General features: G+C 39.8%; 1 protein-coding gene across 2 annotated transcripts in view; it reads left to right on the top strand.

Annotated features, from left to right (window-relative positions):
* Positions 1-22,971, top strand: part of stx8 (syntaxin 8) — a 182,519-nt gene that overhangs the window by 10,392 nt on the left and 149,156 nt on the right. For both annotated transcript variants that reach the window (XM_080208888.1, XM_080208889.1), the window contains exons 2-4: positions 1,087-1,186; positions 21,479-21,573; positions 22,511-22,621. In XM_080208888.1, coding sequence (XP_080065014.1) covers positions 1,087-1,186; positions 21,479-21,573; positions 22,511-22,621 — 306 coding nt within the window. The remainder of the gene's footprint in view (positions 1-1,086; positions 1,187-21,478; positions 21,574-22,510; positions 22,622-22,971) is intronic.

A 22,971-nucleotide genomic window follows, 5' to 3' on the forward strand; every position in this document is an offset into this window, starting at 1 on the left:
GATGCTGCCAGACCTGCTGTGTTTTTTCAGCTATTTCAGTTTTTATTTCTTAGAATGAGCTGTTATTTTAAAATTGAGAAACTGCATACATAACAAAGATCCAAATATATTGTGTGGACCTCTTTCCAAACAGGTTTATTAAACAATAATGGAATAAATAAATAATGGCAGAACTAGGACATATTTGCAGTTGTTGTTAAATTCTATTGGCATGTACAATAGAAAATCATTAGTTTACTTTTCTAGTACCAAAACTATAATTATAATATCTCTTAAATGTTTCTTTTTATGTTCTCTGCAATTTTTCTGGGTTATCAAATGGTTTCTCTGGTTCAGAGGCTCCAATCAAATGGTCTCTTTTTTAACAACCAAGAACGAATTAAAGCAGGCTGTACAGCAAGCTAAACTGTAGACCCAAGTTTCATTTTTGTCACAATGAAGTCATGTGTAAGTAACGCCAAGTTCAGCATGATTTATGTTGCTGTGTGAAACAATCCAAACAAAGTTGATGTAATGTTTTTTTCTTGAACATAGTGCCATTTAAACTAGGGCATTTCAGAGAATAATTGCTGCTTCTGTCAATTTGCTATCCTGCAACTTGAAAGATCATGTATCACAAGTGTCTAAAAGTGCTGACCATATTCTGGATGGGAATGGCTGATTTAAACACAGCAAAATCCCAATAACAACAATGAGATGAATGATCAGTTCATTTGTTTTGGTCATGTAAATTGCTAGAACACTGGGAAAACTCATTGCTCTTCTGATAGAACCATGGGATCATTCCCATCCACTTAAACCACAGGAACAGGCAGATGTGGGACCAGGTTTCACATGTCATCTGAGTAAATACTATTCTGTAGCAATCTCCAAGTGATGCGTGGAACTGTCAGAGTTGTTTAAATGTTTGTGAGTTCCAGAATGGTACTCTAAACTACAGCCTCTGACTGACAAGGAGGCCACCAAATAAGTCATGAGCAAATTTTTCATGTAATCTAACTAAATTTCTTTGAGTATCACATTATAAACATTTTATTCTGATTTACATTTAGATATCTTTAATAATCTTTTCCCTCGGTTCTTCAGGTTAATGAAATATGATTCCACCTGCCAACTAGCACAAGAGGTTGCTGAAAATATCCATGAACGTAATAGACAGAAGAGAACAGGAGGTAATCCTTCAAAGGTAAATTCAGCGATGGTTGCTACTATTTTGCAGTTCCTTTTGTATGAACATGATTTTTATGATATAGTTTGAGGAAGTAAAGTTGAGAGAAACATAATTCAATTGGACAATCCACTTGAATTATGGGTAAGTATATATCTCATCAGAAGTCAGCGATCCCAAATAACACCCTTTGTCTAAGGTTTCCAATCATAGAATCCCTATAATGCAGGAGGAGGCCATTTGGTCCATTGAGCCTGCATTGATCACAGTCCCACCAGCCCCTATTCCCATAACCCACATATTTACTGCTGCCAATCCCCTGATTCTAGGGTCAGTTTAGCATGGCCAATCAACTTAACACACATATCTTTCCACCTTTCTGGCATGCTCCAGGAGCACATCTAAAGCCAACACAGTGTGGCCTTTATATATCTGTATCCAAATAGGTTATAGTTTTACGGGTATATGGATTCTATTGTTGTGATCTCAAGGGAGAGCATAAAGAAGAAATTCAAATTCTGAGCAACTGTAAAGGTTACTCCACAAAGTTTCATGTTGTAAACAAAAAACTTTAATTGTTTGAGTTAAACGTAGCAAGTGCTATTAACTCAACACCAAATTTTGTAAACCCTTATCTTAAAACCCAAAATTTCAGCATTGCACTCTTTGTTCTATCTTTATTTCCACCCAAGATTTCCCTTACCGGATCTTGAGGGTTCCTTCATTTCTCCTGAGACCAAGCAAAAGTGTGTCATAGCTCTCAGAAATTCACTTTGATTCTTCTATGCGCTCCTGCTCTTTTCTTGGGGTATGAGATTACTCGATAACAATCTGCAGACAACCCTCCAATTCTCCTAAAGTATCTCATGATTGAGTGCACCATTGCTTCAGCATGGGCCTCACTGTGTTTTTGCGTACTAACTTCTAAAATCAAAAAGCACCCTTGGTTTCTGATGGCTGTTTGTTTCAGGTAGCCAGATCATGGCAGAATTCTCTTTCTATGCTTGTCTCAAATCTGTTGCAGGCTCCAATTGCCTGTTTCTGTAAGAAATCACACAGAGAGACAAGCTCAAATTAAAAGGCTACCCCCTGAAACTTATCCTCATAGCAACATAGCATGCTGGGATGTTCCAGATAGACAATTGAAATCTTACCAGGCTCACTGGCTCCATTCTGAAAAGACAACCTATTGTTTATTGTTTTACACACCTCTACTTCTAATGCCTTCAAGTAAACATGGACCATTCTTGGATTTGTAATTATCTTAGCAGTATATACCAACTTCTCTAACTCAGGTTTTTCCCTTTTATCTAGCACTTGAAAAAATTAATTCCAAATTAAGTTATATTCTTAAAACAAATGAGACATAAAATTAGATACTTTTGCCAGAGGTACGCTGTGCTGGAGGTGATTGAGGGAAGTGTCCTCTTTCTTCAAACATTAAAATTTGTAATCTGCCTTGCTTTGTGATGTAATTGTAGTTTTTTAGTTTCTATTTATTAGATTTATCTTCAGATTCGAACTGCTGCATTGTCAAGATTGTTTTAGGCAATTTACTCTTGGGCATCTGTCAATTTCGCTCCATGCCATGATGATATAATTCATGGGCTTCTGAAAAGAAAGGACCAAATGATTTGTTCCTTGTTTCAAAATTCAATTATTAATGGCCCTAACTTTTCTGTCAAAACAATGGCGATGTCAGTGGTGCTCACCTTTACTCATTTGGAAATAGTACAATAATTGGCTGTGGATGAACCCAAAATTCTGGAAGTTGCTGTCTGAGTTGTTCTACTCTGCCATTAGCTTCACTGAAATGGCATTCTGCTCTCCACCTAGCCATTGCAATGCATTGAATGGTGTGACATTGTTGCATTTGTGCAGTAGACAAAAACTAAACTTGTCGCACAACGTTAAGCCATTTTAGCTTCATCCTGAGCATTCTTACCCTGTGCTAAGTGTTAATTATGAATAATCAACTTCACTTGCCTTAAAAATTAACTATTACAGCGTGGAGTCTCATTCCTTCAGATTTTAGTTATTGGAGTATTTGATAATGTAGAATTTTACATTTTAACTTTTCTGTCTTGTTTAACCCAATCTTTCAAATCTCAACCTTCATGTTTCTCTTCCTGTACCTGAGTTGACGTTGAATACACCCAATCCAATGGACACTTCTACAATCTGTAGAACTGTCAGTAGGAACTGTTCCAGAGTTTATAGAATCTAAATGATGACGACCAATGCATCCACCATTTCTAGGGCCACTTCCTTAAGTACTCTGGGATGTAGGTTATCAGTGCTTGGGGATTTATTGACCTTCAGTCCCATCAATTTTCCCAACATCAATTTTCTGTAAATATTGATTTCCTGCAGTTCCTCCCTCTCACGAGTTCCCCAATATTTCTTAAATGTTATTTGTGTCCTCCTTTGTGAAGACGGAACCAAAGTATGTATTCAGTTGGTCAGCCATTTCTTTATTCCCCATTATAAATTCCCAATTTCCCAGAAATCTGAAACCCTCCCCCTCACACCATCTCTTCAACCATGTATTTACCTAATATATCCTGCTATTTCTGCTCTGATGTACGTGTCCTTTATCACGTGCATCTCTAATTATACGTTTCTGACTAAGTGACTTACGTTTGTCTTCAATCTTTTTCTCTTCACGTACCTATAGAAACTTTTACTCAGTTTCTATGTTCACCGCAAGCTTACTCTTGTACTTTATTTTCTCCTTCATAATCAATCTCTTGGTCCTCATTGGTTAATTGTAAACTGCTCCAATCCTCAGGGCTGTTATTTGTTCTGACCAATTTGTCTGCCTTTTCCTTGGATCTAACATTATAATAATTGCCTTAGTCAGCCACGGTTTGGCCATCTTTCCCATTTTACTTTTGCACCAGACAGGAATAAACAATAGTTGCAGTTCACCCATGTGTGCTGTTTGAATGTTTGCCATTGCCTCTCCACTGTTATGCGTTTAGCTAATGCTTCCCAGTCTATTATAACCAACTCGCCCCTCATACAATCGTGGTCCCCTTTATTCAGACTCAGGGCCCTTGTCTCAGAATCAACTATTCCAACTTGATGAAAAATTCTATCACATTATGGTTGCTCATCTCCAAGGGGTCTCACACAATTAGATTTCCAATGATTCCTTTCTCATTAGACAATACCAGTCCAGGATGGTCTGTTCTGCAGTTGGTTTGTCAATGTATTGGTCCAAAAAACCATCCTGTATATATTCCAGCAATTTCTCCCCTGTGGTATTGTGACTAATTTGATTTGCCTGGTCTATATGCAGATTAAAGTCACCCATAATCACAGATGTTCCTTTATCATGTGTGTCTCTAATTACATGTTTAATGCCATTCCCAACACCAACACTATTGTTTGGGAACCCACATACAACTCTCATTAATGTTTAGGCCCTTTAGTATTTATTATCTCTATCCACACAGATTCCACATCGTTAGAGCTAATATTTTTCCTCACTTCTGCGTTAATTTCCTCTTTAACAAGTAACTCCACCACCTGTCTTTTTCATCTGTCCTTCCTAAACGCCAAATACCCCTGGATGTACAGTTCCCGTCCCTGGTCATCCTGCAGCCATGCCTCTGTAATCCCAATTATATTATACCTGTTACATTATTTGTGCTGTTAATTCATCCACTTTATTGTGAACACTGCGCATTAAGGCACAAAGCCTTGAGGCTTATCTTTTTAACTTTACTTGTCCCATTCCCACTCTTTTTCACTGTGGCCCTGTTTGGTTCCAGCACTTGATTTCTCTGCCTATCACTTTTTTTACTTCCCGCTCTGCATTTTGATCTTGTCCTTAATTTTCTTCCTCTGACACCTTCATGGGTTTCCATTCCCCTGCCAATTTAGCTTAAACCCTCCCAACCATTCTATGAAATACCCTCCCTCAGACATCACTCCTGTCCTGCCCAGGTATAACCCATTCAAATTGTAGTTGTCCCACCTTCCCCAGAACCAGTCCCGATGTCCTAGGAATCTGAAACCGTCCTCCTCGCACCATCTCTTCAGCCATGTATTTTACTGATATATTCTGCTATTTCTGCTCTGACTAATATGAGGCACTGGTAGTAATCCTGAGATGGCTACCTTTTGAGGTTCTACTTTTCAATTTAGTTCCTAAGTCCCTATATTCTGCTTTTTGGACTCCATTCCTTTTTTTTTAAACCTGTGTTGTTTGTACTAACGTGTACCACAACCAGCAGCTGTTTGCCCTCCTATGCCAGAATGTCCTGCAGCCGCTCCAAGCCATCCTTGATACTTGCACCAGGAAAGAAACACATCAACCGGGAGTCCCATTTGCAGCCACAGAAGCGTCTATCTAGTTCCCCTACAATTGAATCCCCTATATTGCATATCCACGCTTTCACTGTTCCACTGTGCAGCAGAGCCAGTTGTGATGCAATGAATTCGGCAGTTACTGCTTTTGCCTGAGAGGCTGTTCCCCTCAACAGTATCCAAAGCAGTATATCTATTTTGTAGGGGAATGGCCACAGGAGGTTCCTGCACTGCCTGGTTAGAACTCACGTTCTGCCTGGTGGTCACCCATTCCCTTCCTGCCTTTGGATTCTTAGCCTGTAGTGTGACAACCTCTCAATATGTGCTATCCACGATACTCTCTGCCTCGCAAGGAGAAGTTCCAGCACAGAATCAGCTTTTCCAGCACAGCCTTCCAAAAATTACATAACTGAGTCTTTGGCAGCAGAGATCTCCTTAAGAGGACAAACGTTTTAGTTTATGCTGCTGTTGTTGTCACCACCCTTCTGGATGGCAGAGTGACATTGGTGTCATACCAAAGGCTCCTCAGAATGTTGGAGAATTTCTGCCAGTGATGTCTTTGCAGGATACTCAAAATCAAGTGTGAAGACAGGTTTAGAAATGCCAGCATCCTCGCCAAAACCAATTCCTCTGGCATTTATGATCATTTAAAATCTGCAAACCAAATAAGCAACTCCCAAAGCAGATCGTCTTTTCATAACTTAAGGATGGCACCTGATCTCAAGGAGGGCAAAGAAAACTTTTTAAGGACACATTGAAAGTCTGATTGAAAGGTACACATTGACATTGGTACATGGGAGGAGCATGCCCCAAACCATGACATGTGACAATGCCACTTTGAACAAGCTGCAACACAGTAAAAGAAAAACAGTCATGTAAACTGTGCTGCAGGCAGGTAAGTAAAGTGAGAGTAGAGAGAGCACAACTCAAAGAACTCCCCTTCCTCAGGGCAAGTCTTGTCTTTTTTTACCCAAAGATCCATGGCTCTAGGATCGGACAGCTGACTCACCTGAGGGGACACAATCAGGAAACCTGACAGGTGTCATCCTCATTTTGAGGGACCAGCGATGAATTTTACATTCCTTCTGTCTGCATGGTTAAAGAGATGCACGATTGCTCGCCCTGTTTACTCAGCTTCCGGATATTAGCTCACACTTCCATCAACTTGCCGTGCAAAAAAAAATTAAAAGCCCAAACACGCAAAGGCAAGTTTAACAAGTAACAGATGTCGTTGGATACCCTGCCTCAGCACATTATGGGCCAAAATGTTTATATGTGAGTTTGATATCCTCCTCTGGTGCCTCAATAGTTATTGTAAGTTCACTGTAAAAGAAAACAGTGCTCAGTAATAACCAATTCATCTGGAAGTGTTTTCTTGTGGTTTGAATGCTTCCATATATAATTGACCACCATGATGGCACAAAATTGGAGGAAGTTTCATTTTCTGAGAAATCTGCCCCCTCCACCTCTATTCCGGACAATAGCTTTGATAAGGGTTTCATTATACTTGTCATTTTCTGGGATTTCTGCCACTAACATTTCTGGGAAATGATGGCCGAGGTACTTATTACCGCCAACAATATGTGTATAGTAAGAGTCATTCCATTGAATTGATGTTTGGAATATGTTTCATATCACTTTTCCATTTCCTGGGTCCTTTGAAATACAGCACAAGCTATCTTAAGTTGAAGACCAATTAAAAGACAACAGTTTGAAATGAACTACTGATTAAGACTATTGATCATGTGCTGTTGATGTGTTTCAGTGTATTGTTGTTAAATCTTTTGCTCGAATCCAGCAAGGAGATTTATTGCGAATGTCAAAGATTTGCTTACATGCACGTTTTAAGCTTTTATAAACACACATTTTGTTGTGTTTTTTTTAATATAGATAATTGTCATCAAAAGCCATAACGTTGTTTATTCATATCTTTACAGAAAGTCTGAGATTTGGGAATTGGTACTAGGTGAATGCTGTGTGTTTGTTTTTAGTTGCTGAAACAATTGTAATTCTTGGCAAGGAGCACAATAATTATATTTTCACCACGAAACATGCACACAAACTGTATTGTTTTTGTTCACATACAATCATACATCTACAATATAGAAAACGGGAAAAATTATGTGCAGATTTTCAATTCCACCAGTGTCACCTAATTGACATCTTAGTCCATACCTGGAAGTATTTATTGTATTCTGTGCTTGTTTGAAAAGAGACCTTGGAATCAATCTGGTAGAAAATGCAGACGGATGCTTTCCAGACACATCCATCTTGTATTAGATTTTGGTGCAGTGCTGCCAAATATTAAACTCATTTAGAACTTAATAATTTTCTATATATAGCAGCTGAGTGGTTCCAGCATTCATGCAACATGGTGTGCGCACTGGTTAGGCTAATCAGGGAAGCTGAGCAGAATGTTACTTGTTGAAAGTTAATTGTCTAGTTATATTTTTTTGTGTCTACATGTTTTCTTTCTACATATCGAGCGCAATCCCAAAATTAATCTGGAGCTTCAATCAAGTAGTAAAGCTAATTGAACACTTGATGTGCCTATGATAGTTAATATGGTGAAAAGTGCCTTACAAAAGTAATCATGTGCTGGAAAGGAGGTTGGTTCTGTTGGCACAGCTTCAATTCAAACCTAGGAAATAAAATTGTATCAAATTAACTTCAAGAAGAACAATAAGGGTGATCAATTTTTTAAAGAATTCTTCCAGATGGAAGTACTCTGTCACCATCATTCAGATGGTGAGTACCATATGAATGATTGTGGCGCTTCATGTTCAAAATATAATCTGTCATTGTTGTTATATTTTTAAATGGGGTGGACAACAGAAGCAGGTTAATGCAGTTGCACAGCACATTGGATCAAGATGGGTGTTGCTTTCACTTTTGTAACTACACCATAAAACAAATTCCATTCCAAACAACATGTATATTCCAATTAAACCTTCATTTTGGAAAATTACGACCAGTATGTTCACTATCTCTACTGCTATTGCTTTTATAACCTGAAGGTGTGGGCCATTAAATCTATTAGCTTCTAGTCCCTTAAGTTCCTCCAATATTTTTTCTCTGCTGAGAATTAATTTAAGTTGCTCACTCTTAGTAGCCCCTTGATAACCCTCTGTTTCCAACATATAATTTGTGTCTTCTACCGTGAAGACAGGTGCAAAATATTTGTTGAATGTTTCTGCCATTTCCTCATTCCCTATGACCATCTTTCTGCCTCTGCCTCTGCCTCTAAGGAGCCAACGTTTACTTCAGCTATTTTTCTCTTTGATATAGCTGCAAAATCACTTGAAATCCGTCTTTTCTTCCTGGTAGTTGGCTATCTTTTTTTTAAAAAAATTACTTTTTGGCTACACTTTGGTGGTTTCTATATCCCTTCCAATCTTCAGGCTTAGTACACTACTTCAACATTATAAGCCTCTTTTTAACTTTAAAACTATCCTTAACTTCCCTAGTGTACCATGGATGTCTCTTTGTGGGTCGAACTTTTGTTTTTCAATGGAATATATTTTTGTGGAACATTTTGAATTGTCTCTTTGCTTTCCACTGTTTTATTTCCCACCATGTCTTTTGATCTGTTTACCCAATCAATCTTAACTGGCTGCCCCTCTTACCTGGCAATTAGCTTTGTTAAGGTTTAAAATGCTTGTTTTGGACTGGAACAGAGGCTATCAAATTTAATATGGAACTCAATTGTGTTTATGATCATTTTTTTTCACCCAGAGTGAATTTAAATCCACTTCAGTGCTTAATACTGGACGTAAAATACTTTATCCTTAATTTGTTCCACAACGTATTGTTTGAGGAAATCTCAAAGTATTTTACAATTCTTCCAGATTACTTTTGTCAGTTTGATTGGTCCACTCTGCATGGAAGCCTTCACAATTAATGCATTGCCTTTGTTACAAACTTCAGTTATTTCTTGCGTATTATTCTGTCCTCTATAAAGGCATCTAAAAACTATTGCTACTGCCATTTTGACCCCCATTATTCCTAATTTCCACCTATACTTATTCCACTTCTGATCTTCCTTTCTGATTGCCGTCCTTACACATCATCCTTTTCAATCAGGGTTACTCCTCATACATTTCAGTTTTGCCTGTCTTTTCAAGTTGTGTTGAGTGGAATATTTCTTTCCCAACCTTGGTGGAAAGATTTTGGTCTGACACAGATTACCCAAGAAGGGGATTGAAGCCATAGGCATTTTATTCTGAAGCAACAGCTTTGATGTAATACATCAGCTAAATAGGCAGAAAACACATATGACCTGTAACAGGCAAGAATGGTTTACTGGTTCCAAAACAGGTGAATGGTTGAGGGAAGCAGGAGAATGCCAATCTCATTGGCTGACGGTGGCAAATTCCTCAGAATGGTTGACTGGTTCTAGTTCAAACTAACAGATGGATGAAGCTGACCTCCATAGCTGGAAGTGACCATCTTCTCTGCTCTCAGTCATCTTAATTGGCTAAAGACAGCATGACTCCACTTTGAAAAGCTCTTTCCTGTACAAAGTCATTATTTTTCTTCTTGCGATCTTGTTTCTGTACTTGATATCTAGGGGCCTGTTGTCAATCTGTTATTCAGTTATCCCTTAGCAAGCCAACAGAAATTCAAAGAAATCCTTTCTATCTCAGTCCAGAGTCCATGAAGTAATTTCATGGCTTATTGCTTGCTGGGACATCCTGTTAAACCTTTACTCAGGTGGTTAGTTTACATTTGGCTCATAAGATGCAACCTTACCAAATTTAGGAATGTCTTGATCTCCCTTGGGAAATAAGGAAGGGCAGGAAGTGTTAGTGAGGCATCACTTTGGGACCAGTGACCATAATTTCATTAGTTAAAGATAGCTATGGAGGATGATAGGTCTGACCCAAAAGTTAAAATTCTAAATTGGGGTAAGGCCAATTTTGATGATATTAGACAGGAGCTTCCAAAAGTTGATTGGGAGAGTCTTTTGGCAGGCAGAGGGACGTCTGGTAAATGGGAAGCTTTCAAAAACGTGTTAAGCAGGGTTCAGAATAAGCACATTGCTTTTAGAGTGAAGGGCAAAAGTAGGAGTAGAAGTAGGAATGCTGGATGATTTGGGATATTGAGGTCCTAGTCAAAAAGGAGGAGAAGGCATATGACATGCGTAGGCAGCTGGGATCAAGTGGATCCCTTGAAGAATATAAGAACATAAGAACATAAGAACATAAGAAATAGGAGCAGGAGTAGGCCATCTGGCCCTTCGAGCCTGCCCCGCCATTCAATAAGATCATGGCTGATCTGTCGTGGCTCAGTACCACATTCCTGCCCTCTCCCCATAACCCTTAATCCCCTCTCTTATAAGAACACAAGAAGAGGGGGGATTAAGGGTTATGGGGAGAGGGCGGGAATGTGGAACTGAGCCACGACAGATCAGCCATGATCTTATTGAATGGCGGGGCAGGATATATAGAGATTGTCAGAGTGGAGTTGAGAGAGAAATCAGGAGGGAAAAGGGACATGAGATTGCTTTGGCAGATGAGGCAATGGAGAATCCAAAGAGCTTCTACAAATACATAAAGGGCAAAAGATAATTAGGGAGAGAGTAGGATCTCTTAAGGATCAACAATGTCATCTATGTTTGGATCCACAAAGATGGATGAGGTCCTAAATGAATATTTCTCATTAATATTTACTGTTGAGAAAGACATGGATGTCAGGGAACTTGGGGAAATAGATAGTGATATCTTGAGGAGTGTCCGTATTATAGAGAACGATGTGCTGAAAGTCTTACAGCACATCAGGGTAGGTAAATCCCCAGGACCTGATGAAATGTATCCAGGACTTTGTGGGAGGCCAGGGAGGAAATTGCAGGCCCTTAGCAGAGATTTTTGAATCATTGATGTTCACAGATGAGGTGCATGAAGTTTGGAGGATAGCAAATGTTGTGCCGTTATTTAAGAAGGGCTGCAGAGTAAAACCTGGGAAATACAGACCGGTGAGCATAACATGTGTAGTGAGTGAATTGTTAGAAGGAATTCTGAAAGACAGGATCTGCAGGCATTTAGAGAGGCAAGGACTGATTAGGGACAGTCAGCATGGCATTGTGAGTGGAAAATCATGTCTCAGAAATTTGATTGAATTTTTTGAAGGGATAACCAAGAAGGTAGAAGAGGACAGTGCAGTCAACGTTGTTTACGTGGACTTTAGCAAGGCCTTTGACAGGATACTGCATGGTAGGTTGTTGCATAAGGTTCAATCTCACGGGATCCAGGGTGAGGTAGCCAAATTGGATACAAAATTGGCTTGATGAAAGAAGATAGAGAGTTGTTTCAGAGGTTGTTTTTCAAACTGCATGCCTGTGACCAGTGGCCTGCCTCGTGGATCGGTACTGCGTCCGTTGTTATTTGTCATTTATATTAATGATTGGATGAGAATTTATGTGGCATGGTTAATAAGTTTGCAGGTGTCGTCAAAATTGGTGGCATAGTTGACTGTGAAGAAGATTATCTACAACAGGATCCTGATCAATTGGGTCATTAGATCCATGAATGACAGATGGAGTTTAATTTAAATAAATGTGAGGTGATGCATTTTGGTAGATCTAATTGTGGCAGGACCTACTCAATTAGAGTACAAAGAGATCTCGGAGTACAGGTTCATAGCTCCTTGAAAGTGGAGACACAGGTGGACAGGGTGGTGAAGAAAACATTTGACATGCTGAATTTCATTGGTCAGAACATTGAATACAGGAGTTGGGACATCTTGTTGAAGTTGTCAAGACATTAGTAAGGCCACACTTGGAATACTGTGTACAGTTCTGGTCACCTTAATATAGAAAGGTTATTATTAAAGTAGAAAGAGTGCAGAAAATATTTACTAGGATGTCACCAGGACTTGATGGTTTGAATTTTAAGAAGAGGCTGGATAGACTTGGACTTATTTCCTAGGAGTGGAGGAGGCTTAGGAGTGTTCTTATAGAGGTCTAGAAAATAATGAGATAAGGTAGATAGTCAATATCTTTTCCCAAAGGTAGGGGAGTCTAAAACTAGAGGACATGGGTTTAAGGTGAGAGGGGAGAGACACAAAAGGGTCCAGAGAGGCATTCTTTTCACACACAAGATGGTGAATATCTGGAACAAGCTGCCAGAGGCAGTAGTGGAGGTAGGTACAATTTTGACTTTTAAAAAGTAATTAGTTATATGGGTAAAGAAGGATATGGGCCAAATGCTGGCAATTGGGACTAGTTTAGTGGTAACAACTGGGCGACATGGGCCAAAGTGCCTGCTTCCATGCTGTAAACCTTTATGACTCTTGTTTTAGAATCTGTGCTAGAATCATCTCCTTGGCAGCGATGATAGGGCTACACTGCCCTGTGTTTGTCACATAGCACCAGGTTAAAGTCTAACAGGTTCATTTGGTAGCAAAAACTACTAGCTTTCAGAGCGCTTGTCCCTTCACCAGGTGAGTGGGAGTTCTGTTCACACACAAGGGCATATAAAGACCCAAACTCAATTTACAAAATAATGATTGGAATGTGAGTCTTTACAGGTAATCAAGTCTTAAAGGTACAGATAATGTGAGTGGAGAGAGTGTTAAATGCAGGTTAAAGTGATGGTTATTGTCTCCGGACAGGACAGTTAGTGAGATTTTGCAAATCCAGGCAAGTCGTGGGGTTACAGATGGTGTGATATGAGCCCAGGATCCCGGTTGAGGCCGTCCTCATGTGAGCGGAACTTGGTTATCAGTCTCTGCATAGAGACTGTGCTCTGTCGCGTGTTGTGAAGGCTGCCTCAGAGAATGCTTACCCAAAGATCAGAGGCCGAATGCCCTGTTTGAACATAAGAACATAAGAAATAGCAGGAGTAGGCCATCTAGCCCTTCGAGCCTGCCCCCCCCATTCAATAAGATCATGGCTGATCTGTCGTGGCTCAGTTCCACTTTCCCGCCCTCTCCCCATAACCCTTAATCCCCTTGCCTATCAAAAACCTATCAACCCGCGTTTTAAATATATTTAGCGAGGCAGCCTTCACCACTTCAACAGGCAGAGATTCTCCACCCTTTGAGTGAAGAAGTTCCTCCTCAACTCCATTCTAAACCGCCCCCCCCTTCATCTTGAGGCTGTGCCCTCTAGTCCTACTGTCCTTTCTGAGCGGGAAGAGCCTCTCCACCTCTGTCCTATCCATCCCATTCATCATCTTATATGTCTCAATGAGATCTCCCCTCATTCTTCTAAACTCTAATGAGTACAAGCCTAGTTTATTCAGCCTCTCCTCATAGTTCAACCCCCTCAACTCCGGTATCAGCCAGTAAACCTCCTCTGCGCTCCCTCCAAGGCCAAAATATCCCTGCGTAAGTGCGGCGACCAAAACTGCACACAGTACCCCAGCTGTGGCCTCACCAGTGCCCTGTACAGTTGCAGCAAGACCTCCCTACTTTTATATTCAATCCCCCTCGCTATGAAGGCCAGCATCCCATTTGCCTTCCTGACCACCTGCTGCACCTGCAGGCTGGATTTTTGCGACTCATGCACAAGGACGCCGAGGTCCCTCTGCACCGTCGCATGCTGCGGTTTTTCACCCTGTAAGTAATAGTCCTTCCTACCATTATTCCTACCAAAGTGGACAACTTCACACTTGCCAACATTAAATTCCATTTGCCAGTTCCTGGCCCATTCGCCTATCTTGATCCTTCTGTAGACTTTCCACGCCCTCCGCACAATTTGCCGTTCCACCAATCTTTGTGTCATCAGCAAATTTCGACACCATACACTCGGTTCCCTCCTCCAGATCATCTATATAAATGGTAAATAGCTGAGGCCCCAGCGCCGACCCCTGGGGCACTCCACTAGTCACCAACTGCCAATCCGAATAGCACCCATTGACCCCCACTCTCTGCCTCCTATTTGACAGCCAATCCTCTATCCACGCTAACACCCTGCCCCCAACTCCATGCCCTCTAACCTTCTGTAATAACCTCTTGTGCGGCACCTTATCAAACGCCTTCTGAAAATCAAGAAACACCACATCCACCGGCTCTCCTCTATCCACCGCCCTAGACACATCCTTATAGAACTCCAATAAATTCGTCAGACACGACTTCCCCTTAACGAAACCGTGCTGCGTCTGCTGTATCAAACAATTCTCCTCAAGATGCCTCGCTATTTTCTCCTTGATGACGGATTCTAACATTTTACCTACAACTGACGTTAAACTAACCAGCCTATAATTCCCTGCCTTTTGCCTGCCACCCTTCTTAAACAGCGGCGTAACATTAGCTGTTTTCCAATCTTCCGGCACTTCCCCGGAATCCAGCGATGTTTGGAAAATAATCACCAAGGCATCCACTATCACCTCCACCATTTCTTTCAGAACCCTTGGATGCATTCCATCTGGTCCTGGGGACTTGTCTACAATCAGTCCTTCCAGTCTATCGAGCACTGCCTCTCTAGTAACAATAATGTCATTCAGGTTTGTGAATAGAACTCCCACTCACCTGACAAAGGGGCAGCAAGCGCTCTGAAAGCTCGTGGCTTTTGCTACCAAATAAACCTGTTGGACTTTAATCTGGTGTTGTGAGACTTCTTACTGTGTTTACCCCAGTCCAATGCCAGCATCTCCACGCCTTTGTTTGTCAGCCAGCAGGATTCAAAGGAATATATTTTTAATAAGGGGGAAAGAGCTGTTTCTATAATCAATAGCTTTCTTCTTGTTTGATAAACACCCCCAATTTCTGACACCTTTCTGCCATATCTCTAATAGCGGTGGCGCTTAACTATTTGTGGTGTTAGTTCATCTATCTTATCGCAATCGCTTTGCACATGAAGCTAGAGTATTGAATTTTTTTTTGCTATTCTTTGTGACTGCTTATTTGCTGATGCACTATCGCTCTTTCTCTTAATGTCCCTCTCAACTTGTCTTTATTCAAATCACTGCACTCCTCTATTGCATCGATTCTTCAGAGCTCTAAATCTCTCTTCACCGGACTCCTCCCCTGCCCTGTTTAATTTCAAGGCCTTTCCACATTCTGTGATTTGCCAGATCACTGATCCCAGTTCAAACTCTTAAATATCAGTCCAAATTACAGCTTGAGAAATACCTACCAGAGAAATTCCACTTGCATCATATTCCCAACTTAGCACTTTGTTTCCCAAGCGTCCTGCTTCTGGGTCACTTTGCACTCCACAATCCCAAACAATACAAATTGATTTTTGAATCAAATGGCTAAGTGTTTGTTTTACTTGTACCAGTAAAGATACGCAGTTAGACATATCAGTTCTGAAATATTTCATGCTTTTGGATTCTTGCAGTTTAAAACGAGGATAGCGTTTAGAATAAAGAAAAAACAATAATTACAGCACAGGAACAGACCCTTTGGCCCTCCAAGCCTGCACCGACCATGCTGTCCGACTGAACTAAAATCCCCTACCCTTCCGGGGAGCATATCCCTCTATTCCCATCTTATTCATGTATTTGTCAAGACACTCCTTAAAAGTCAGTACTGTACCCGCTTCCACTATCTCCCCTGGCAACAAGTTCCAGGTACCCACTGTTCTGTATAAAAAAAATCTGCATCGTACATCTCCTTTAAACCTTCCCCTCGCACCTTAAACCTGTGCCCCCTTGTAATTGACTCTTCCACCCAGGGAAAAAGCTTCTGACCATCCACTTTGTCCATGCCTCTCATAACCTTGTAGACTTCTATCAGATCGCCCCTCAACCTCCGTTGCTCCAGTGAGAACAAACAAAATTTCTCCAACCTCTTCTCATAGCTGATGCCCTCCACATCAGGCAACATCCTGGTGAATCTTTTCTGTACTCTCTCCAAAGCCTCCACATGGTAGTGTGGCTACCAGAATTGAACACCATATTCCAAGTGCGGGCTAACTAAGATTCTGTAAAGCTGCAACATGACTTGCCAACTTTTAAACTCAGTGCCCCGGCAGATGAAGGCAAGCATGCCGTATGCCTTCTTGACTACTTTCTCCATCTGCATTGCCACTTTCAGTGACATATGTACCTGTACACCCAGATCCCCTTTGCTTAACAATACTCTTAAGGGTTCTGCCATTTACTGTATATTTCCTATTTGTACTAGACCTTCCAAAATGCACTACTTCACATTTGTCTGGATTAAGTTCCATCTGCCATCTCTCAGCCCAAGTCTCCAACTGATATATATCTTCTGATGGTCCTCATTACTATCTGCAAATCCATTAACCTTTGTGTCATCCGCAAACTTAATAATCAAACCAGTTACATTTTTCTGCAATTCATTTGTGTGCATTGCAAACAACTAAGGTTCCAGCACTGATCCCTGAGGAACACCACTTGTCACAGTTCTCCAATCAGAAACATATCCCTCCACTGCTACCCTCTGTTTTCTTAGACCAAGCCAGTTTTGTATCCACCTTGCCAGCTCACCTCTGATCCCATGCTACTTCACTATCTGCACCAGTCTGCCATGAGGGACCTTGTCAAAGCCCTTACTGAAGTCCATGGTCAACAACATCCACTGCCCTCCCCTCATCAATCATCTTTATCACTTCCTCGAAAAATTCAATCAAGTTCGTGAGACACAACCTCCCCTTCACAAAACCATGTTGCTTCTCACTAATACGTTCACTTTTTTTCAAGCAGGAATAAATTTTGTCTTGAAGAATTCTCTCCCATAATTTCCCTATCACTGATGTAAGGCTCATTGGCCTGTAATTACCTGGATTATGCTTGCTACCCTTCTGAAACAAAAGAACAACATTGGCTATTCTCCAATCCTCTGGGACCTCCCCGGTGGCCAGTGAGGATACAAAGATTTCTCTCGAGGCCCCAGCAATTTCCTCCCTTGCCTCTCTCAGTATTCTGGGGTATATCCTATCAGGCCATATGGTACCATATGATAATTTGAGATTTTAGTCCTTTTTCTATTGAGATCTTATTGCAGTTGTCCCATACGGACAGTGACTGATAGCTGGGCTTGGAATTTTTGAGAATTTGTGAAAAGTAGCATCTACATACTCCCATAAAACAGAATAAGATATTGATCACCTACTTTAAAAGATATATTGAGATAAATTTATATCCAGGACAATTTTGCCAGATGGATGAACAGAAGACAGTAGGTTTTAACTTTTAGGTTTGGTTGGTGTTAAAATCCTCCCTGAAGGGAAACATGTATACTTTCTTGGCACCGGCTTGAAGGGCTGAATGACTGCCTTCTGTGCTTTAGCCATTCTACGGTTCATTGATTCAACTGTGCTTGTGATACTTTTGTTGCAATTCTGTTTTTGATAAAAATGGGCCAGTCATCTTGCTTACAATATTCTAATATAAATTTGAAGTAGTTACTGAATCTCAAGTAAAAATTGGGAACGTTTTGGTTGTCTGATTGCATTGCGTGTAGCTGAAATTGCCTGTCTAATGATTCGTCCCCCTACCCTGTTAAATACAGTGCCAACACTGAAAACCCTCACCTCCTGATTTAAGGAGTGCATCATGAAAATTGACATTTCCCTTACTCTTATTTTGCCTGCCTTCCAAGTCATGGACACTAGATGTCCTCATAGACATCTGAACAAATCATATCCATCACTTATTTTTGCAGTTACTTAACTCCACGGCATGTTCTGCATTTGCAGGTTTCCATTCATGCAAGTTGATATTAAATCTGGTTGTGCATCAACATCACCATCTCAGAATATATCCAGTGGTACTAATATAAATATTCCAAGATTTCATAAGTTATGTTTTCAGACAGATATCAACTGAACAGGTATAAAATCTGTCTGTCTTGTGGGCATCAATAACTAATTAATTTATTAACCAGTTCAAGTTGTGATTTAGTTTCCGGTCTGATCATTACCTGTTCAGAAATAGATGAGAAGTCTTGCACAGAAAACATAAGAACATAAGAAATAGGAGCAGGAGTAGGCCATCTAGCCCTTCGAGCCTGCCCCGCCATTCAATAAGATCATGGCTGATCTGTCGTGGCTCAGTTCCACTTTCCCGCCCTCTCCCCATAACCCTTAATCCCCTCTCTTATCAAAAACCCATCAACCCGCGTCTTAAAAATATTTAGCGAGGCAGCCTCCACCACTTCAACGGGCAGAGAATTCCAGAGATTCACCACCCTTTGAGTGAAGAAGTTCCTCCTCAACTCCGTTCTAAACCGCCCCCCCTTTATCTTGAGGCTGTGCCCCCTAGTCCTACTGTCTTTTTTGAGCGGGAAGAGTCTCTCCACCTCTATCCTATCCATCCCATTCATCATCTTATACGTCTCAATGAGATCTCCCCTCATTCTTCTAAACTCTAACGAGTACAAGCCTAGTTTATTCAGCCTCTCCTCATAGCTCAACCCCCTCAACTCCGGTATCAGCCTAGTAAACCTCCTCTGCACTCCCTCCAAGGCCAAAATATCTTTGTGCAGGTGCGGCGCCCAAAACTGCACGCAGTACTCCAGCTGCGGCCTCACCTATTTTTTAATCTTCTCTGGACAAGTGAATTATGAATGTCTAAAATTGTACCATTGCTACGGTTTAAAGTTTTATTCTGCTGTTTTCCATGGATTTAAATGACTCCCAAAATGAGCCCTTGCTCCGAGGTTGCAAATTGTGATTCTATTTGCCCATTATTTTTATTACTTGTGGTTAGAACAAACAGAAAACCTTCGTCACCATCCTATGTATTTTGACTTACTTATTTAGGAAACAAACATAATAAAACCCACTGGATCAGTGGCTTAAGATATAAATTACCAAATAATTTATCGAACAGTCAATAAATAAGAGATCAGAAGTAATTACACACTGTAGATTCATTATGGTTATGAATGTTCCTCCTTCGAAAGTAGAAAATAAAAAAAGCAGTTGTGTGCACTGAGAGAGTTTCTGCAAGACACACACTAGCTGTTGCGTGGTGGTTTGTGGGTTGACTGGCTATGAGGTGCCAATGTTCTCACCCTCGCTCTCATTTTAAAGGTTCCTTGTGCCCCTTAACATCATAATCAATTGTATTCAATGTCATTTGTTTGAAAAGTTGTGTCGTTCCTTGCCATCTCTTCTTTCTCTCCCAGTGGGACACTTTACAGCCTCACGGACTGAACATTGAGTTCAACAACTTCAGAGAATCAACTCTCTCCCCTTTGTTTCTTCTCTTCACCTCATTTACTCATTTTTATCACTTTTTATTCTTATTTTTAGTTTTCCACTTCTGAAATCTCATTCTCCATCTTGTCTCCACCTGCCCTCTTCCCGCCAACGTCAACATTCCTCAGATCCTAATGATCTGTACCTTTGTTCTGCCATTCACACATTCCGATTGCTTAATGGATATTTTTAGCACCTTTCTCAGCCTTTATCATCAGCATTTACATTCCCGTTGTCCAATCACTGCACCCCCCCCCCCCACCCTTATAGTATAAATCTTGTCCAGTTTTCCTTCTTTTCAGCTCAGATGAAGGGTCATCCAAACTCAAAACTTTAGCTCTTTTCTCTTTCCACAGGTGCTGTCAGACCTGCTGAGTTTCTGCAATGTTTTCTGTTTTTGCCTTGTTCCCCATGCTGCGTTGTTATCAGTTTGCACTTTATGCCACTCAATGCAAAGTATTTTTGCCCACCAAAGCCATTAGATGTCCTGCTACAGCAGATTCTGGCCTTATTTCATGTTCCAAATTTGTTCTCTACTGTTTGGGATAGAAATACCTGATATGAAAGTGGATATTTACGTATGTGGAAAAATTTCTTTCATGAGCTTTAAAAATAAAGTTGTTAAAAAGATAAAAGCTTTAGACAAAGTATTTTTTAAATGATCTTGATAAAATAGTGTTTAACTAATGTTACAACAGAGGAAGGAAAAAGTGTAAACCGGGAAACGGAAAAGAAGATCAAAAGACTTTATTCTGAATTCAGGAAATACACCAGGGGTCAGTATAACTTCATATTAAGTCACACTGGGATACCAATCAAGAGAAAAAGTACCTGTGCATATAAGAATTGTAAATGATAATTTGTGGAGAGAAACACTGGAAACCAGAGTAACTTAGGTATATATTTGCCTTTATTAATGTTGAGTGATGGAGTTACCTTCCATTTTAATTTTAAATTTAAACTTGTTTCTAAGTATGACAGAGTTCTATATCCTAAATTTATACAATTTTATGTATATTCTTTAGATCATCACGTAAAACATTCTCTCCTGTTCCTGAGGTGCAAACACCAGGGTCACATAATATATTCTATTGTTTCTGTTAGCAGGGACATTTAATTTCTTGTTGATCATCCACATAACTTTCCATTTTTAATATGTTTCTGAAATGAACCTTTGTTCTTCAAAATGGTTTGACCTTATTTCATTTTAGTGAAATATAATTTAACTTGCAAGTTGAAAAAACACAATTTTGATCTTAAAAGTATACATCAAAAAGAGTTTTGAGTTGAATGTATTGACTTTTTTTGGGGATGAATTGTTGCAACATAGAAGTGAGAAGTTTTATATTTTTATCCTGAATATTGCAACTTGATGATGCGTCTTTTTTTGTGAGTACAAATAAATTGATTTATTTGCTCAGGTGCTCACTTTAGGTTGAAGGCACTTGCTTTATTAGATGGTTTGTGTTATTTCTTTGTTCTGCTGTGGGAAAGATTGGAGGATATGCACATGATTGTTACTCTGCCTTCTATTGTGAGTCAATGGGGATGTATGGGGGTTGGGTTATTAATGTAGCAGGTTGAGATCATTTGTTACTGGCCATCTGAAAGAGTTGAAAAGTTGAGCATGTATTTGCGAGTTGTGCAGAATTGTTTAAATCTTGAAAAAAAATTCGATTTCTTGTTTGGTTATTTTGGTCTCCTACTTGGTAGGTGCCAAGTCTTAGAAATGGAGTGTATTCACTCAAAAGACCCCAGAATTCTTTTAGATATTCTGATGTTTTTACATGATCTTTTTTGTTGAAATATTGATGAATTGTTTTAAAGTGTGAAGTTGAAGTTAATATTTGATTTTCTCCTTTTCTTCTCCTTTCCAGCTGAATGTGACAATTCGGACATCTCTACAGAGGCTCGAAGAACAGATTAGCCAGCTGAAGGATTCTTTGTTGAGAAGTTTGTCAACACGGCAGATGTATCCTTTTAAAACCTGTTCTTTTTCACGGCTGTGGACTGTCCAGCTTATTATTATGTGATGTTGGTATTAGGTAAATTGAAATATATATATTTCATGTATAAAATATGTCATGGCCATTGTCTCTTTATTGAAGGAGTGGCAAAAGATCATGCCTGAATAACTTGTGTAGATATTTTAACAAAAAGATTGCTTTCAAAATGCTGTGAAAAATGTTGTAGTGAAATGTAAAACGCAGTGCACTGTCTTTCTATCTTTTTTGGTGAAGTACATTGCAGGAATTGAAGCTGATGTTTTCTTAATAGTTTTTGCTTTTTATGCTGGTGGTAAGCTATGGGAAAGTTAATGAATTTTATGCATGTCCTGCTTTCTGAAATCCAATCCCTTTCAGGAACTTATGAATAAAGCTAAAATGCAAAACTAGGTTTATGGGTTGATAGAAAAATAACCACTACTTAGAAGAAAAATGCATCTGTGAAGCGCAGAAAGACATGGTAAACTTGAGGCTGTGCTACTGTTTGGTATCTTGGCTTGGGTTTTAGCTTTCATTTTATAAAAAGAGTAGTAGGATGTATTTGGATCTTCCAAATCAAAATGACCCCATTATTTGAAGTGTGGCTGGAGAATTAGAGGGCATGACTACAAAATTAACACGCTCAAAGTGAAACTCTGCGAATAGTGCATTGCGTACATTCAAAACTTGCTTTAAATAATGGCCACAAAAATCCTGATTGTTAATTAACAGACACCTAACCTGCATAGTACTAAATCTAAACTTAAGAGGGTGTCGGAACAGAAGGAGCTGTGGGATGTACTTACACAAATCTTTGAAGGAGGGGGGACAAGTGAGATGGCTGTTTTCAAAAAGGGCTCCTTGTCTTTATAACAGAGGTATAGACTCTAAAATAAAGTAAATTCTTTAATAATTCATATTCAGTACACAGTTTGAAGCAGACAGACGTCAAAACTTAGTGGATGATTTATTAACGAGACAACGACAACTTCAAACATCCTTCAAGAAAGATGGCACAGAGCCTGATCTGATGAGGTATGTTTTTTTAAGCTTAAATTTATTTTCAGCTTATGCTCACTGCAGTGTAATTTTTTAAAATTTTTGTTCTCATACAAATGTGGTTAAACAGTTTTGTTCTTTATTAAAATATTGATTAATATTTTGATACCTGTCGTAATTCTTTTTGAGTTTGGTGCACAGACCAAGAGGAGCCAGTGCTTTGGTGCAGAATGAAAACCGAGGAAGATTTAGAATTTATGTGATGCCATTCATGTGTTTAGAACATCCCAAATCACTTCACAGCCAATAAATTACATCTGAAGTTATTGTTGCTTGCTGCTGCTTCACTCAGAGTGTTTAGGATGTGGAATCTGCTACCATATGGA

This window comes from Carcharhinus amblyrhynchos, chromosome 21 (genome assembly GCF_965287045.1).
Source record: "Carcharhinus amblyrhynchos chromosome 21, sCarAmb.v2.hapA, whole genome shotgun sequence".
NCBI lineage: Eukaryota > Metazoa > Chordata > Chondrichthyes > Carcharhiniformes > Carcharhinidae > Carcharhinus > Carcharhinus amblyrhynchos.